General features: G+C 41.4%; 1 protein-coding gene across 1 annotated transcript in view; it reads left to right on the forward strand.

The window, feature by feature from the left end:
• LOC126354147 (uncharacterized) overlaps window positions 1-19,007 on the forward strand; it is a 102,280-nt gene extending 83,273 nt beyond the window's left edge. Inside the window, exons 5-6 of the mRNA XM_050003557.1 lie at window positions 8,837-9,105; window positions 18,726-19,007. Coding sequence (XP_049859514.1) covers window positions 8,837-9,105; window positions 18,726-18,779 — 323 coding nt within the window. The 3' untranslated portion in view covers window positions 18,780-19,007. The remainder of the gene's footprint in view (window positions 1-8,836; window positions 9,106-18,725) is intronic.
• Window positions 19,008-19,628: the final 621 nt, after the last annotated feature.

Raw genomic sequence — 19,628 nt, forward strand, 5'->3', positions numbered from 1 at the left:
AGAGCTGCATCAAACCAGTCTCAGAACTGAAGACCACAACAACAACATTCTTACATAGCACCAGGAGCACTTCCACCGTAGAAGCAGTAACCATGCACGCTACCTGCACTGTCTTCATTAGTGTAAATGCGTGGCATTTTATCAAGCTCGTGTACAGACACATTTAACCGTTGCTTCTCTCTGGTACACACTCAATTCCTCGGACTCCTTTACTCTCAATACACCACGGAAAGCTGAGAGTTAACGGGCTAATTTCAAGGCAGAAACACATCTCGAGCAAAGAAGTTGAAATCGACAAGGCAAAGTGGGCTGGAACAAAATGTTAAAGAGTTTGGGCTGGTAAGAAACACAAATGCGCGATATTATCACAGAAACAAATGTATATTAAATGTGTTCTATATTGGAAAGCCTTCGGAATAGGGCAATACGCCATTATAAAATTTTTTGCTGCAGATGAGCGTGCCTGTCATATCCCTGAATATTGATGTTTCCTCCTGGGACACCATTTTACAGGCTATCCGTCTGTACTATACGAGAACTCTTTGTTGTAATACGAGTACAACAGAAGTTTGTACGCTGTTAGAATTTAACGTTATTTCCTCCTGTGTTCTATATGAAATTATGCAATTCTAAATAGAAATACAACCTGTTGTATCTACTTCTTAGATTCTGGCACGCCCCTTGCACTGTTCGTCCATGCTCGATACTGTATCAACCGCTGTGGCATATCTGGCAATCTCGAGCCAGTTTGAAAGCAAGTATAGTTTGGCCACACCTATGTGAGATCCGAATTTTTTTCTGATTTTACCGTGTGGACCATTTTGTGAGGCACATGTGCGACGAAGTAATATGTTGCTTGATTATTTATTAAAAACGAGCTCTTGGAATTTTTACAGTAGTCCACGAACGTTTTTAATTTCACTTTGCTTTCATTGTACCATCTATCACTGGAATCAGAATGAGCAAAGCCGCCGTGTTCCTGTTGTAGCCATGCAATAGGCAACGTTCTCTCGTTTGTTATACTAGCCAGGCTGACCAGGCAATAACCAAGAACAGATCGAGCAAGAGTTTTGTGAGCCTCCTTCTTTGTTGACAAACTGCAGTTCTTGCGACTGGTTTCATGTTCATGTCCTACCGCAAATCGTTGCGGATGCGTATCAGATATTTTACGATTGTGATTATTTCCAATAAAAAGCAAAAAAATGGTGAAATGAAAAGAGGTTTCACCAGACACGACAACTCCTCATCGATCGGCTGACGGTCAGTTCTGATACTGGCGTGATCTCGTGGCATTGTCATGGTGCTCATTTGTCAACTTCGTTGTCTTCTAAAGCAACAGGTTTCGGAGTCTGATGTCTGCATTTTGTGCCTTGATTGTGTTGTTTCACTGCGATATATTTACTGTACTTCCTGTACATCAATGTACAAACAGTCCATGGACTGTACTATTCATTAAAGAAAATTACGCCGTAATTTAAGGTTGAAAATCTTGTTTTGCGTAAGCTGTGTCTCATAAAAATAGACGCATGCTTTATAAGAAGGCAGAAATGAGTGACGTGACTGCATATTGTCTGTAGCCCATGTTATTTACTTACCTAACTATCAACCGTACATAGAACAAATTAAGATAGTAATTGTAGCTTTCTAGGACAGATATCGTCCAAGGTGCTAAGAATAAGGATGAAGATTATGTGTAGGAGTTTATTCCAAACGTCAAACCGTTTTTCGTGGTACATTCAGAAGCAGTATGCGACGAGCTGAGCCATAGATCTAGATGTTTCAGTTAATAGGGATACTTTGCTAGTAGCTTTTCGCGGGGTAACTGTCGTCTGTCTTCAGTCGTCTTCGAATTGAGGTTTTTCAGCATTTCCTGTATATTAGTGAAATTTGGATAGCAGAAAACTAAGGATAACTGGGCGCATTTTAAACGTGCCGCTACACAACATTTTAAATTGCTCTGCACGTATTTGCATAATACTAAATAATGTTATGACGACTAGCTACACTCCTGGAAATTGAAATAAGAACACCGTGAATTCATTGTCCCAGGAAGGGGAAACTTTATTGACACATTCCTGGGGTCAGATACATCACATGATCACACTGACAGAACCACAGGCACATAGACACAGGCAACAGAGCATGCACAATGTCGCCACTAGTACAGTGTATATCCACCTTTCGCAGCAATGCAGGCTGCTATTCTCCCATGGAGACGATCGTAGAGATGCTGGATGTAGTCCTGTGGAACGGCTTGCCATGCCATTTCCACCTGGCGCCTCAGTTGGACAAGCGTTCGTGCTGGACGTGCAGACCGCGTGAGACCACGCTTCATCCAGTCCCAAACATGCTCAATGGGGGACAGATCCGGAGATCTTGCTGGTCAGGCTAGTTGACTTACACCTTCTAGAGCACGTTGGGTGGCACGGGATACATGCGGACGTGCATTGTCCTGTTGGAACAGCAAGTTCCCTTGCCGGTCTAGGAATGGTAAAACGATGGGTTCGATGACGGTACCGTGCACTATTCAGTGACCCCTCGACGATCACCAGAGGTGTACGGCCAGTGTAGGAGATCGCTCCCCACACCATGATGCCGGGTGTTGGCCCTGTGTGCCTCGGTCGTATGCAGTCCTGATTGTGGCGCTCACCTGCACGGCGCCAAACACGCATACGACCATCATTGACACCAAGGCAGAAGCGACTCTCATCGCTGAAGACGACACGTCTCCATTCGTCCCTCCATTCACGCCTGTCGCGACACCACTGGAGGCGGGCTGCACGATGTTGGGGCGTGAGCGGAAGACGGCCTAACGGTGTGCGGGACCGTAGCCCAGCTTCATGGAGACGGTTGCGAATGGTCCTCGCCGATACCCCAGGAGCAACAGTGTCCCTAATTTGCTGGGAAGTGGCGGTGCGGTCCCCTACGGCACTGCGTAGCATCCTACGGTCTTGGCGTGCATCCGTGCGTCGCTGCGGTCCGGTCCCAGGTCGAGGGGCACGTGCACCTTCCGCCGACCACTGGCGACAACATCGATGTACTGTGGAGACCTCACGCCCCACGTGTTGAGCAATTCGGCGGTACGTCCACCCGGCCTCCCGCATGCCCACTATACGCCCTCGCTCAAAGTCCGTCAACTGCACATACGGTTCACGTCCACGCTGTCGCGGCATGCTACCAGTGTTAAAGACTGCGATGGAGCTCCGTATGCCACGGCAAACTGGCTGACACTGACGGCGGCGGTGCACAAATGCTGCGCAGCTAGCGCCATTCGACGGCCAACACCGTGGTTCCTGGTGTGTCCGCTGTGCCGTGCGTGTGATCATTGCTTGTACAGCCCTCTCGCAGTGTCCGGAGCAAGTATGGTAGGTCTGACACACCGGTGTCAATGTGTTCTTTTTCCCATTTCCTGGAGTGTATAAAGTTATACTTATCAAGGCGACCATTAACTTTAGTGACGATGTTAATTGTTCTTTACATATGCACCTTTCGATGCTTCGTATTTTTCCCAACGACGATCACCTACTTCGTAAAAGTCTACCTTTAGGAAATGCCCATCAGAAACAAGACGTCGTCATTACTCTGGAAATGCTTGCCATTGAGTAGTTCCTTCACCTAAAGAAAGAGGAAGAAGTTGCTGTGCAGCATCCCAGGAAAATACGGGAGGAAGAGTCAAAATTTGATAGTCCAAAGAAACAGCATATGTGACTGTGTCATGGAGAGAACGAGCTTGGATGTTGTTCAGGAGCTGTTGGCAGCTCTCCGTGACGCCTTCCGTAATATCGTCAGATTTCGGTGATATGCAGCTGTGATGGTTTGCCTCTTATCAGCATAACTGTCAGTTACACACCCTATCAGTTCCATAAAGCACTCAGCAAGTCGTTGCCCGATAATGGTTTCCTCTGCGTCATTTCGGTAGTTGTGAAACCACCTGTTTCCACTGGTTCGCTTTGCCCCTTTGTCTCGAGATCAGAGTGTAATATCCAGCATTCTTCAATGGTGATTAGGCGACTATGAAGTCACCCGGACTGTTCTGATCCAGTTGCAACATTTCTGTGGCATTCTCGGCTCGTCTGGCTGTTTGAATCGCCCACACAGCCTTGGAACCCAGCGAGCGGTGACCTCCATCATGGTCGAAGTGCTGAGAACTGACCCATGATTGTTTCTCCACAGTCGTCCTTACTTTGATATACATGTCTTCGGGTACCTCGGCTTCCACTTTCGTTGCGAATCCCATTTCTTTACAGAGGAATGGTTCTCCACTTCGCCCTTCATCTTTCATACTTGTCTGACCAAGCTTGAAGTGTTTGTACCTCAATATCATTCAATGGTGCACTCCGACCAGTTCAGTAGGAACTGTTGCAGCGGCGTTGCCTTCAAATGCGGGAAACGAATAGCAGCACGATACTGCATCATGTCAATCGACGTCGCCACTTAGGCACTTAGGCACTGTGGCGCACGTATCTCAATATGTACCAGGTCTGCAGACATGTTCTTGCAAACGAGCAAAAAATTAATAAAGTAACTTCAAATTTTCGAGATGTTAACTGTAGCTTTATGACTGTTGCTGATATCTTCATGAGTTCTGAGAGGTGATGGGTGATGTGTGATGTAGAAAACAGACAGATTTCAAGATTAAATTTTTTGTTTAAGTGATGTCTAGATCCAAGTTATCTGAACTCATTTTCAAATCATCCTGTGAGACGGACAGTTAAAATTACAATTTCTCCAATAAATTGTACCTATCCCCACCCATAGATTTTTTCCCAGGAGGTGCTACATTTCTTGCCTCTCTCCAGAATGTATGTTGCTCTTTGGTTTCAACACTTTACGTATTTTACGCATCTGACACCCTATCATGTTGTATACTTTATGGACCATAGCGTTTTAATTTCTGTTTTACCTATTAAGTCATTAAAAATATTTTCATTGCTATGTATTCTGTTAGGTTTGCTTCTGGTGAAGTGTTTTGTGAGTGTGAAGTAATTCGAAAGGTGATGCTTTTTTCAATGTCATACTATGTTTCTTTCCACATTAGTTATGGTTCACAAAGAGTGATGTTATGTCTTCATAGCATACGACTTTTGTTTATGTAAGCCATAAATAGCGCTGTTGTAGTTTACTGCTCTTCGCTTTTAAATGTTTTTCTGTTAACGGTAAATTTTTTACAGAACTTTCAAAAGGCTTGCTGTTTCTGGAAAATTTTTAAATACCGAAATGTGGCAGTTGACTTGTATTTTTATTGTATTAATTTTTATGTCCTTGATGTTTGGCAATTCTAATAAAATTCACTGCATCCTTATGGGATGCCTCCTACTTGTTTCCTTGTAACAGTGTAGGAAGTAGAGCATCAATCGTATGTTTGTCCTGCTGGTGTTTACTGAAAAACTTGACGTTGATGTAAGTGTGTGTGCAATCATAACACTGGATCTTCCTGGCAGATTAAAACTGTGTGCCCGACCGAGACTCGAACTCGGGAGCTTTGCCTTTCGCGGGCAAGTGCTCTACCATCTGAGCTACCGAAGCACGACTCACGGTCGGTACTCACAGCCTTACTTCTGCCAGTACCTCGTCTCCTACCTTCCAAACTTTACAGAAGCTCTCCTGCTAACCTTGCAGAACTAGCACTCCTGAAAGAAAGGATATTGCGGAGACATGGCTTAGCCACAGCCTGGGGGATGTTTCCGGAATGAGATTTTCACTCTGCAAGGTTAGCAGGGGAGCTTCTGTAAAGTTTGGAAGGTAGGAGACGAGGTACTGGCAGAAGTAAGGCTGTGAGTAGGAGTGCTAGTTCTGCAAGGTTAGCAGGAGAGCTTCTGTAAAGTTTGGAAGGTAGGAGACGAGGTACTGGCAGAATTAAGGCTGTGAGTACCGGCCGTGAGTCGTGCTTCGGTAGCTCAGATGGTAGAGCACTTGCCCGCGAAAGGCAAAGGTCCCAAGTTCGAGTCTCGGTCGGGCACACGGTTTTAATCTGCCAGGAAGTTTCATATCAGCGCACACTCCGCTGCAGAGTGAAAATCTCATTCTGGAATCATAACACTGTTTGCATGCTGTTATCGAATATACCAGTTGGTCTATTTGGTACGTATATATCCTGTATGACATGCTTCGTATCCTGTTGTGTGCACTACATTTTGTAACAAGTTATTAGATAAATTCTGATCCCACAAGATGATCTTAAAATGGGTTCAGATAACATAAAACTTGTCATCAATTAAATACAAAAGCTATATCTTTGGATGTTTTCTACATAAAACTGGTTAACCCAATTTGCTGTCCCGTTATTAACCCATCATGCTGCAAATAGGTATCTTACCTTGCTCTACACCTTCCTCTGATGCAGAGCCAACCAGCTGAGTCCTTCTTGGTGCTGTAATTAGCCACTGAAACATCGCTTGTCTCAGTCACACAGTTTACTGGATGAAAATTGCTTTAGGCATTTCGATATTACATCTTTCTCAAGGGCTACAAAGAAGTATATACAAGGTATCATAATTAAGTAATGGTTACATAAATGTCACAATGAAGTCACAATGAATCTCCTAAAATTTATCGATAAATCTTCCGAAATTTTATAAATATAAAAAATGTTCATGCAAAAATACTGTTGAAACCGAGTACGTTCTGTCTCGTTATCTGTCGTGTACCATAGCCAAGAGCAAAGTGATCGCAACGCTGCGTGAACTTAATTTAAGTCTGCCGCTGGAGCGCACTGGTGCACTGATACATGTGCCGATTACCTATACACTTGTGTATACAAATTTTTAAAAATTTTAAAAATCTTAAAACCAATAAATAGTCTATTACATCTGTCCTACAAGTAATTGCATTCTAACAGAAGTAAGTGGAGTTAAAACACAAACGGATAGAGGGCGTTGCATTTAGAGAATAAGTGCTAAGTAGAGTTACATCTGAAACCGATAGATGACATAGCTTATGGTGACAAAATACAGCATGTAAGTACATAGTAAATACGAAGCTCGTTATACATCTCTCAGTTAAATTTACTTACACAAGACTCTGACAGGCTGAAAATGCAAGAAGTGCAGTGATGAAATGAGTAAAATAACTGTGTATTGTTCTTTAACAGACCGATGTGAAAGCACAGTCTTTTATGTACATGGGTAAAATATCGTAGTGCAGGTACAGAGTTATTGCTTTACTTATGAACTGTATACGACCGTAACCTCACTGTAAATATTAAATTCTATATGCAGTTTGTCATGGACAAAATTATGAACCTACTTTAAGTGTATAAAATTCATTAGTTAACGTTAAAAGTTACATTTATCCCAATAGGTGTGCACTAATCACTGTGTATATTTTCATATATGTTTCATGTGTACATGGAATGAAGGGAAGGAAGACATAATAAATCGTTAAAATGGGGGACAAAGAAGGAGGTGGGTAGCGGGAGTGGGGAGAGAGAAAAGACGTGTGTGGGGGTGAGGTTGAGTACGAGATATGGGAGAGGTTGAGATAAACGTGGGTAGCAGTGACGAAAAAGAATGAAGGAGAGAGAAGAGGGAAGGGGGCGGGAAAGAAGGGGAAATTACAGGGGTTTTCAAAAGATAACATAGTAGCCATGAGGTTAGTGCATTGTCAGTTACATTGTCTTACAATTAAATGCATTGTGACCTTACGTGGATCTCCATTCCATAAAAAGAGATGTCATTGCTTATAGAAAAAAATTCAGATGGAAAATAAAAATGGTTCAAATGGCTCTGAGCGCTATGGGACTTAAAATCTGAGGTCATCAGTCCACTAGAACTTAGGGGACCGTAGCGGTCGCGCGGTTCCAGACTGAGGCGCCCAGAACCGCTCGGCCACACCGGCCAGCGTGGGAAATACACAGCATATAACTGACTCCACAATTCAAAATGTTTATAAAAAGAGTGACACATTGCAACTACCTAAAACTATTTAGTCATAAAAAGAATGAAATCACTTTACATTAATCAAGAACCAATAGATGTAATTGCAAAGTTCTTCAGATGTACGTGCATAAACTTTGCTATTATGAATACAAAATTGGTGACATTACTGTAAAACATATATGTTCAGTCTCATTTTGGACAGCCACTATTATCTATCGTTCATCTTAGACACTATCATGCACATATTTCAGTTACATGAAATCATTAAATATCTACTCATTGTATCATGTATCTTAATTGGTTTACACAAATCACTGTATGTATTCAGGAATGCGGTATTGTACAGATGCATGTTAAGTGAAGAAAAGAAAAATATAAAAACTGAACATTTAAAAGTATATAATTGTATGGGAGGGGGAGGATTGGCTCAAAATAAGTGGATGTCAGAAGCGTGGGGAGAAATATAAGGATGTTCAGTGTTAGCAAAGTAACCTCGAGAATAGCATACTGTCAGTACATTAGTTAAACAATTAATTGCATTGTGGCACTGCAATAAAGAGTGTAGCTGAGAAAACAGAAGTTTCAAGTGGTCACGGTATCTTATGCTGCGGTTTTACAGGCTATCAATAACTGGTAATTTTTCTCGGACGTATTTAATTTATGACGAGTGAAACTGGCAATGAGCTAGCCTCATGGCTACTTTGTTATCTTTCGAGAAACGCCGTAATTTAAGCGTCGTTCCCACCTACTACCAGCTAGCCCTCCACACCCCCTCCTTCATTATTTCATCCTTGGTACGCACGTTTATCTAAACCTCCCCTCTCATCCTCACTTCAACCCTATCCCCACTTCGCCACTGTGCTCTCTCCCCCCACCCTACACCCCTCTTTGCCCTAGATATTTAGTATTTGTCACAATGGATCAGTTGAAAAATTTTTTCGTTGTGTTGGACTGTGCAGCCTCAGGAGGGGTGACGGTGGTGAAATACGGAGGCTACGGCAACTACGGGGGCTACGGCAACTACGGACGCTACGGCAACTACGGCGGCGCGGGACGGCACTACCCGAAGAAGACGTACACGTACAGCCAGGGCAGCTCCAACAGCGCCAGCCATCAGGGTGCCGTGGGCTCGCGCTCGGGCGCCGCGTCCAGCGCCGGCGCCTCGGCGTCGGTCTCGGCAGGGGGCTCTGCAGGCGGCCACCCCGTCAACTACGACGCCATCTTCAACGTGAGTGACCGGTCTCTGCTAGTCCCCTCATTCCAGCCTTGTAACGGGAAACTGGGGAAACACGTTTACCTTGGAATATCACAGAAGATTCAAACAGTCTCACCTCTTAAGCTGATTGTTTCTGCTGTCTGGGGCTTTTCAGGCCAAGTTAAAACTCTGCCGACTATTACTACTCATGTTAAGACAAAAAACAGGTATAACACTATCGGCTGTTCCCACAACAAGGACAAGCTGCCAATAACGTTACTCTCGATACAGGATTTTATGTTGGTAGTAATCGTGTACAGGTGTTAAGGTATCGGACTTCGTTACGTTATCAGGAAGATTACTCATTCATAGTAAGCAGTAGTTAATTTACGACCCGCCAGGATATCTGAGAGCGCTAACGCGGTGCTTCCTGGACTCGGGTGGACTCACCGGCCCCGGATCGAATCCGCCCAGCGGATTAACGCCGACGGCCTGGATGTGGTTTTTAGGCGGTTTTCCACATCCTCCTAGGTCAATACCGGGCTGATCCCCATGTTCCACCTCAGTTACACGACTCGCAGACATTTGGAAACACATACACACTATGTCAAGATTTACACGAGACGCAGACAGCTGGGGTACACTAATTCCTTCCTGGGGGCTATGGGGTGGCAGCAGGAAGGGAATCCGGCCACCCCTTAAAAATTAACCATGCCAAATCCGTACTCAACCCTGCCGACGCTGCGCACAATGCAGGATAAAGGCAGTAGCGAAAGAAAGAAAGTAAGCGGTAGTTAATTTATCTGGAATGGAGCCAGTGCTATTGTGATTGCAAAGTGAAACTGTTGTCTTCTAACTAAAAGAGGGTAATTAAGCAATGTGATTCCAAGTAAATACACTGTTAATAAAGAAAACTAACTACTGTCGTAGGTTTACATGGGTCTTCAATCTGCTTTGTAAACTGAACTTGAAACTAACAATATAATCTAGCAAGTATTGTGACAGGCAGCTAACCACCAACGTGAACCGCCTGTGCTAAACCAAAAAACACAGTGTTCATTATACAATAACACTTAGTGAGGAGGGTGCAGGCTAATCTAGATGTGAGGTGACTTTAATACTTTACTATTGAAAGACAGTAAAATAGAAATAAATGTCGAACTGTCATGCTAACCAACGTGGTTAGTATTTGTTTTCAGATGGAGCATTATATAGAGCATAAGAGCAATCTTAATCTGTTACGTTTTCAATAAGTTGTAGACTGTTAGATTTAGAAGAACGTAAATGTTTCTAGAATGATTGTTGCAGGCCTATAATTCTTACTTATAATGACAACAGCTGTCTGTTACCTTTAGCACTACGCAAAGATTCTAACAAGAATGAAAATTAAACAATGTAATTACGACTTTTTGTTTCCACTAATACTTTTGAAGGATATTAATTCACAGCAGACGAACAAATCTCATGATCTAACAGCCAATATATATCTGCATCAGAGGGATAATTAATTCAATTTTGCTGCTATTCTTGCTTGATTTAGCATACCAGGTGTTAAATGGATGAATGCTGACGGCAGATTGTGTATGTCGCAAAGACATTTTGTGGTACTCCGCAGCAAACCACCTGTTACATTTCCACTTACATTTTTCCCTGGTGGAGGGTCTTCCTGTCAGGTTATAAATCTGTAGAAACTTACGTGCCTTATGCATGAACCAATTTTGCACAAAATACTTTGATATATTTTTATTACGTAAATACAGAATGTACAATTACAAATAAATTATTGTTAAAATAACTTTACAGAAAATAAAAAGTTATAAACAGATATGTTGAACCAATGAAAGTAACACAGATATTACATTACACGTAAGAAAACATAAAATATACATGAAGCAAACACAATTGAGTCCAACATAAGTGTTACAAAGTCAGTGATTTATTTATTTATTTAGCGTATGGTTAATACAGACATATCATAAAATTAAAGTACATAAACGTATGTACATATTTACACCAAGAAACTTAAGTTTGGCTTTACAGCTGGATATCCAGTCCTTCAATCCACCGCACTGCATCTGGACTTGCTATAGCGATAGGCCCGAATCCTGCATTCACTGACAATGTGGTGAACAGTCTGGCATGGAGCCCCGCAGTCACAGGCTGGATTAGGCACCTTCTTACATTTAAACATTCCTGCATCGGCCACGGCCGGTACGGATTCTGTTGAGGGCAGTGTAGGTCTTGCGTGGTACGTCGAATCCACTTGGAAGTTTAGCACCTGAGAAGACGTTATGCAGGTGCTCATCTGTCACTGCTTTCCAACGACTTTTCCGTTCTTCAAGGGGTTTGAAATCCTTAGCAACCATGTCAGCAGCATCGCACAGGGCTGGATGGCTTGACTTCCGTCCCTTACGATTTAAAAGTGGCAGGTCGCTATGCAAAAGTAGGTTAGAATTCAAGGAGACCTTGTAGAATTCCCGCATATGGGCAGCACATCTGCTTAGATCATGAGACATTATACCAGTTAATAGTGGAAGCCGATAAACTGGAGTAGATCTGATTACGCCAGATATTATGTTCATTGTCGTATTCATCTGGGTGTCAACAAGCCTTGTATGATAACAAACAAGTGCACAATACACAGCACATGAATACACCAAACACAGCACTGAACATCGCAGGGTGGTTGCTGAACATCCCCAGCTAGTTCCGCATAGCTTATGAAGGATGTTGTTTCGAGACCTCAACTTTTGAGCTACGTTAAGAAGGTGTTGCATGAAGCATAGTGTATGGTCCAGGATGACATCAAGTTATTTTAGGTTCCAATTATGACGATGAATTTTGCCTCTGAAACTTACTTACAGTTTTACGTTCGACAAGTGATTATTTAAATGGAAGCAACACACTTCTGTTTCACTCACACGGGGTTGGAGCCTCCAGTTTTTGAAGTAATTGTCCAAAACAGAAAGGTCGTTGTTTAGAATCTCTTCTGATGTCTTCATTTCCTCGTGTTGTACAGCCAGAGTCAGGTCACCGGCATAGCCGAATTTTCTGGACGAAGTGTCAGATAGATCAAATAGATACAGGTTGAGCAGTAATGGCGAGAGAACTGATCCTCAGGGCAATCTGTTGCTTAACTTCCTCTCCTTACTTATGCTGTTCTCATGATTACCTGGAACTTCCCATCGCTTAGCATGCTGTTAACCCGTCGAACCGTTTTTCTGAAGGGTATGATGTGGAGAAAATTGTAGATAAGGTCTTCCCTGCACAAGGTGTAGAAGGTGTCAGTTAGATCAACAGGCGCAACAGATGTTTTCTGCTTCATTTGGTTTCTAGACTCTATGAAGGATGTCAGAGACAATACCTGTTTGCAGCAGCTACCACCTGGTATGAAGCCTGTCTGATCAGCTGGAACAGTCTCTAGGATAGCGCTACTTATTCTGTTATATAATAGCCTTTCAAAAAGCTTGTAGCAGGAGCCAAGTAGGGCAATGGGGCGATATCATTCTGCCATACTTCTGGGTTTTCCAGATTTCAGAACAAATATAATTTTCGCCTTTTTAAACTGCAATTTTGACGAGTGAGCAGGAAGTCAGAGAAGAAGTCTGCCTGTCATTTCTTAACTTTACTTCCCATATCGATCAGGAATGCTGAATGGACACCATCGAATCCTGGAGCCAGTACAGAGTCATTGTCTGAAACTGTGAAGGGACGGGCATACTCAGATGAGAGAGATACCGTCTTTTTCAAGTCACGAAGCAGTCGTCTGATATGTGTTGTATATTTCTTGTTGGGAAACACTCTTGAGGTAGTAATGATGTGGGAAGCAGTTTGGTATGGTGTTACTTCAGAATTTTTTCTGCATGCTGGTGCACTTACTCCTAGTCTTCTCAGAAGACCCCAAGATTCCTTGCTCGAGTGGGTAAAGCCCATATTTTTGACTGTTTCTGCCAATTTCTGCCTCCGAGACATGTCCAGACTGGATAATAGTTCCTTAGCTATCTCTAGGTCACCACTTTGCTAGAAGTGTTGGTACAATGTTTCACTTTCATAATTCCATCCTGGAATATATTCTTTTCGGTATCCTCTTGGCATACACTTTTTAACTGTTGCTGTTACTGCACCAATGAAGCTTTGATAGTTTTTATGTGATGAAGGGATCCAGTGAATGGTCTTACCCAGTTCCATTGAAAACTTCGTCCAGTCAAATTTCTGGAAATTCCATCAAGCATGGGGGGTTGATCGTATGATAGAAACTGTGCATTTTGGCTGTGGGGAAAGGCATCTATCACTGGTCTTACCCAGTTCCATTGAAAACTTCGTCCAGTCAAATTTCTGGAAATTCCATCAAGCATGGGGGGTTGATCGTATGATAGAAACTGTGCATTTTGGCTGTGGGGAAAGGCATCTATCACTCTTCTTGTGGCGTTGATGGGGAAGCCACTTTCATTGCAGCTAACAAAGCATAAGTCAAGATGTGACTTCTTGCCCCAAGCAGCTGAAATGGAAGTCTCTCGATCTTTGGCGTCTAACGCTAGATAAAGATTATTCTCTTCAATCCATTCTGCAAGTACGCTTCCATTTTCATAATTTTGAGAGTAATGCGAAAGTTCATGGTGACTATTGAAGTCTCCAATGTAAATTGCAGGATGTTCTGCTGTGTGTAGGACAAAAGCGGGCCATGTTGTTTTGGGTGGTTTGTAAACATTTTTAATAGTAATATCGTGCAGTTTTATTAAACTGTATGTATATCTGCCTCCACAGTTACAGAAATCAGTGAATCTTCGTTTATATTGTTAAGGACATATGTAGCAATTTCATACACGTTGTAAGTTACACCAAGTGCAAAATATACAGAAATTCGACCTCAGCTTCGGAATATTTCTTCTCTGGAAACGCGAGTTTCCTGAATTTCGACGACATCGATGTTGTTGTCCAGCAAAAGTTTTTACGCTTTGCCCTGCTAATGCTTTCGATATTCAGTTGAAAGAGTCTGATAGTACAATGTTTCTTGTTAATGAGCTCTGAAAAGACGTGTTTCTGCTATTTAGTTGATATGTTATTGCCAGGAGATCTTATGGATAGTCTGGCTGCTTGTAATCATTGTTGCTCAATTACCACCACCCAGGATGCGCGTGTAGAGTATTTTAAGGTTAAACCTAAGGACGTGAGCAACGCTACCTCCAAAGTTACTAATGTCAAGTCGCATGACACATACGCTCACAAGGTACTGTACGCCTGTGGCCATTAAAACTGCAACAACAAGAAGGACTGCAAATAACGAAGTTCTGCTTATCGTATCTATGCGGGATAGACGGAAGTATACGTGATAAAATTAGTAAGTGACTTGGAGGTGTAGAGGGTGCGAAATATGATACATTGAGGAGGCATCTCTAGCAGCAACTATGGTTCTAAACCATCTATGCAACGAATTGAACTGTCCTTGGGTGACAGGTTTTATGTTACCTCAACCCTTTGCCAGAGGTCATCAGTAATAGTGCCTTGACGAGTGATGGTATGCCAGTATCTCGGCAGCCCATGCCCAAGTGTTTTCATTGGGTGACAGATCTGTAGGACGTGCTAGCTAGGACAATAGTAGAAACTCGTTGTATCGAGATACATCATGATAGTAAGAACAGCACGACATCTTGCTTTATTTTGGTGAAAGAGTCCTCGAGGTCACGGTCGTAGGCTCTGACAGATCAGAAAAGTAGAGACTACTGTCCCAACTACTGACTTACCATAATGTACGGTGAGATAAAATGAGAATTTTATCCAACTTTCAGTACATCATATCTTCACATGGTAAAATTTTCTTTTATATTAAGACGACAGGATGTATAATTCATTGACATACTTCATATAATTCCATGACTTTAAGAGTGCGTATCTTGAGTTTTTATTCAGGGCGTAATTTGTATAAGTGTGCAGATATTTTTATGTTTTATCTTAATATGTACACACGTCAATGCGCTGGTTGTTTTTCTTTGCGTCTAACAGTCTTTTCTCAGACACGTCAAAAACTTTACGACCTGATGTTTTCTCCATGTTCTAATTGCACCACTAAGTGGAGCATGCCTGTCAGTGGATACTAAAAGTTTTGGGTCTACATTTCCTCAGTTCAGCACCTGACCTACTGCCCAGGGAAATAGAATCATTGGTGGCTTGTTCTTGCCACATGAACTTGGAAGTAATAAGCAACCTAAAAAATACGACCTGTAAGAGCTATAATTATTAGTCTGAAAATGACGTAAATACTTATATAATGTTGAATACACCGTCCTCAGCCTCCAGTAAAAATATCTGCACTTATATCCGTTACACCATGTGTGTTATAATGGGCGACCGAAATGTTCCGTTTCAGTGCGTTTCTGCAGCGTATAAGCAACGTAGTGCGACTCCGATACAGGTATATAAACCCCGACATGTAGGCATGGGATTAGGATAGCAGTCTTGTCTTTCCAACGTGCATACAGAAAATTCGGAGAGGTGAACTAAGACGACGTTATTATCGAGTGTACGCAAACGGGACCATCATATTGATCTTCTTTTCGTGGCCGACAAAGGACAAACACCAGTAGACATCCACCTGGGAATGAACAATGTGTATGGGCAGCATGTCTGCCGATATGAAATGGTGCGCAGAGGGTGCTGTTGCTTCATGATAACCCAAGTCCCCATGCCGTGAATGTCGTATCGCCGAAGTTACGACAAGCTGAAGACATTCGAACACCCGCCCTATAGTCCTGACCTCTCCCCACGCTACTATCACGCCTTAGTTCCCTTAAAGTAGACCTTGAAGAGTCAAAGATTCCGGTCAGACGAGGATGTGCAGAGGCAATTACGAACTTCTCCACGCAGCAGGACATGACGATTTACCAAAGAGATACTTGTTTGGTGTCCCTGTAGACCGCGCGCTACCATTTCGGCCGGGTCTGCTCACAACTGTCGCTCCTCACAACTGTCGCTGTTGGCGACACTTGTGAGAAATCGATGACACAAAGTCAACTAAATGTCTCTCGCAAATTGTAAAAGATTCAGTAATGAAGTCTGAAAAGTGATAGCTTTTCTAACATTCTCACCAGCATTTTTGTGCAGAGAATTTTAGAAAAAATGTCTGTTTGAATGGACGATGAATACATCTTGTTTCAAAACATAAATTGCTTTCTTTAACGTTAATTGCAAGCAGGACTCACATTAGACCTCAGTACACTTGCCTGCTTGGTACAAAAAAATTGAGGTTTCGAAATAATTAAAGAAAAATCTCTACCGAGAGCCTAATTCTTTAATTGGTTCTTCTTAATATATGGTAAAAGGTTGCCACTCCTATCATATCAGATTTTGGGTAAGTGGTTGAAAAATGGAAAATATTTTCGGTGTCTATAGTTTTTGTAGAATACATCGTTACGTATGAGGTAGAGCAAAAATTATGCCCTATGAAAGATTAATCAGAACATAAATTCCAATGATAGAGGTCTTACGCATAACTGTGTTGCAACTAATGGTTGACATGATATTGTTGGGGAAAAATCAGCTCCGATTTCTAATTTGACTAAGGTTACTCTTCCCTACCCCAAAAAATTCTGAAATAAGGTAACCTGGATGGATTGGAGGAGTGTGAATGTCCCTCGGCAGCTGCCCAGGCCGGCGCAAGCCGAGCGCTGTCACTAAGCGGCAGCAGGTAGTGGCGCAGCATTTGCGACACACCCTGTGGCGGTTCCTTAGCATCCCGGATTTCTCACAAGCGTAGCCACATTCCAGTTTCTCACAAGTGTCGCTTCTCACAAGTGTCTACAACTCCATGGGGGCAGTACAGAAGAGGCCTGGGTTATTGAGGGACAGGGGTGGCAGTCCTCACTGTGCGAGTGTGAGGGACCTCCACTGTACTGTAAGCAGCAGTCTACTCTAGTTCGTATTGTTTCTAGTCTACCCTGGATTTTCCATGTAAGTGTAACCATAAATTCATAACGGGGAACAGGTTTTCACATCGTTGGGAAACCTGTGCAAACATAACAGTAACCACAAATTCTTAATGGGGAATGGTAATAATCAAATCGATTCAGCATTTTACCTTGGGCTATTCTTTTTTCAAATCACATTAACAAACATATGGTATCAGTTGTTAGGTGGACAGATATAACACAGATCACCAATCAAAAATGTTATTTCCACAGTATATCAAATAAATGGGGAACTGGAAGGGACTAACACATGAACTTCACAAAAAAAAAAAAAAAGATTCAACACACAATATTATTTGAAAGAATTTTATACTGTTCCATAGACTAAATAACAACTTCAAAATCTTTGAAATTAACAGACAAAGAAATGTAATGTGGCGTTTAGCTATGCGATATGTCTTACTTCTTAGTGACTCAATGCCTTTCCTAATTATTTGTTACCATACATATCACTTACGTCATCTGTTCCTATCGCAGTATGATACAAGAAGATAAGGGTTTGCATGGCAAACATCAAGAAGTAAGTGTCGGGTCCAGAGCAATTTCTGTAGTTTTCAACAATCCAGATCCACATTTTGCTCACAACCTAGTCTTTCAAGAAAACAACCCAACAGTTTCAGAGAACTAAAAGATACTGTCAGTGTTTCAGCACTCCACTAAAGGAAGAGTTAATGTCATGTACCTCTTCTAATGTGGAAGCCACTGTAATGAGTGCTGAAGTCTTCATCTGCACGTCAAATTAAGAAATGTTCATTAAAGAAGGAAACACTCCATGTGACTGTAGAGAAAAAGTAACTAACCATCCTCTAAGTCAATTCCATACACTTAAATTTCTACCATGATTTATGTTGATAAGCAAATAAAATATATTTTGCACGTCGCATATTCCAATTCATTGTCACATGACCACCATAAGTTTTTGACACTGCATGAAATTGTGAAGCCATTAGTGGAGTCAGAAATAGCAAATCCTAAAGTGCTTTCTGCAATACATGGCACTTGGTATATTTTCGTCTTGAGTTCAATGTATATTCATGCGAAACATGCCTGTCAAAGTCGATGGCAATGGTTTTAAGAACTCCTCATGGAAAAATATAAATACATTCATAATCGATTACGTAAATTCTAAAGCACCTGAGCCTTACAAGACAGAATTTTAATTACCATTGTTGAAAAATATTGACAGATAATATTAGCAACAATTTATATCAAAATCAAAATTTTATTTAAATAAATTAATCATGCGCTAACCTTGCAGAAACAAACACTTAACAAGGCCAACATCAACACTAGTTTATCGTGGTAATATCATAAATATTTATGTTTTGTTAAGCAAGTCAATAACGTCTATACAATTACCACACTTAAGTGTATTCAGAAATTACATTTCATAAAAACTATTTTTTTCTGTAATTTTGTGAATAGCTGTTTGATATTTGAGACTGTGGTCCGGTAAGAAATATTTGACTTGTAGACGGTCCTTCTTCTTAACTACAGCCATAAATCATCATTTTTGAGTGGAGATGCAGGGGAAGAAATAGAGAGAGTAAAAGAGAAAGACAGTTTTAAGCTTACACCGTAATGCATGAATCAGTATTACCTAAGCTCCCACTATTTTATCTGTTTTATTTCATTTTGTTGCATGTGTAACGCTGCATATTCGTACTAAAGCATCACATTTATCTCTTTCAGATACCTATTTCTGCGCTGAATTCAGTAAATCAGCTCCTCAACAACCTGGGGTGACATTGATGTTTTTATAATCAAAATACAACAACATGTTGGTGTCAAATTATAGGTATCAAGTGACAACCTGTCTCCATATTTCAGGAATACAATATCTGAGATACCTGAATTGGATTGTAAATCACCACCAATTTTCTATTTCTTTTATGTTGTAGAATATTTATTTTTCTGTTTATTTTGTATTTTAGAACATATACAATGTACTAAATAAATACATTTCCAAAATTATTCAGCTTTTAAATAATATGTTGGCAAGTAGCATCCTTAATTTCCAGCAACTATTGTAATACTTCTCTACTATGTAAAAGAATGTTTCTGAAAAAAAAATCTTGAAAGATTGAGAGCGAGGAGCTATAGCAGACGTTGCAACTCAAAGAAAATATTTGTTCTAAAAGTTAATTATTTTATTTACTGAAGCCAGTACTCCACAAAAAAATAAAACTGCAGAATATAACTATTTAAGGCTTAACAACAAATACAAAAATATAATCACCTGCAAAACCGCAACCTTAAGAGAATTTATAACAACAATTTGATCGCAGGCAATTTACAGTCAGGTGATGGAGTCTATCACCAGGACTGTAGATGCATTGTACCAGGAACTCTTGACAACTTTATACAGAAAACTGGCGGCTCACGGTAGCTACAACATTCACAAGCCAATTCTCATAAGATGCACAAATGAATAAAAACAGCAAATAATTAAAATATGAAGACTGACAACTTCAGATTACACTCAGGACATGTAAATAACATAAGTTTCAGTGGTCTGAAATAATATTTACGAGAATGTGTAATGGTAGGGTGGCAGGGGTAATCTGGTTTATCGCTAGGGAGGACTTGCAAAGG

Source organism: Schistocerca gregaria, chromosome 3 (genome assembly GCF_023897955.1).
Source record: "Schistocerca gregaria isolate iqSchGreg1 chromosome 3, iqSchGreg1.2, whole genome shotgun sequence".
Lineage (NCBI taxonomy): Eukaryota > Metazoa > Arthropoda > Insecta > Orthoptera > Acrididae > Schistocerca > Schistocerca gregaria.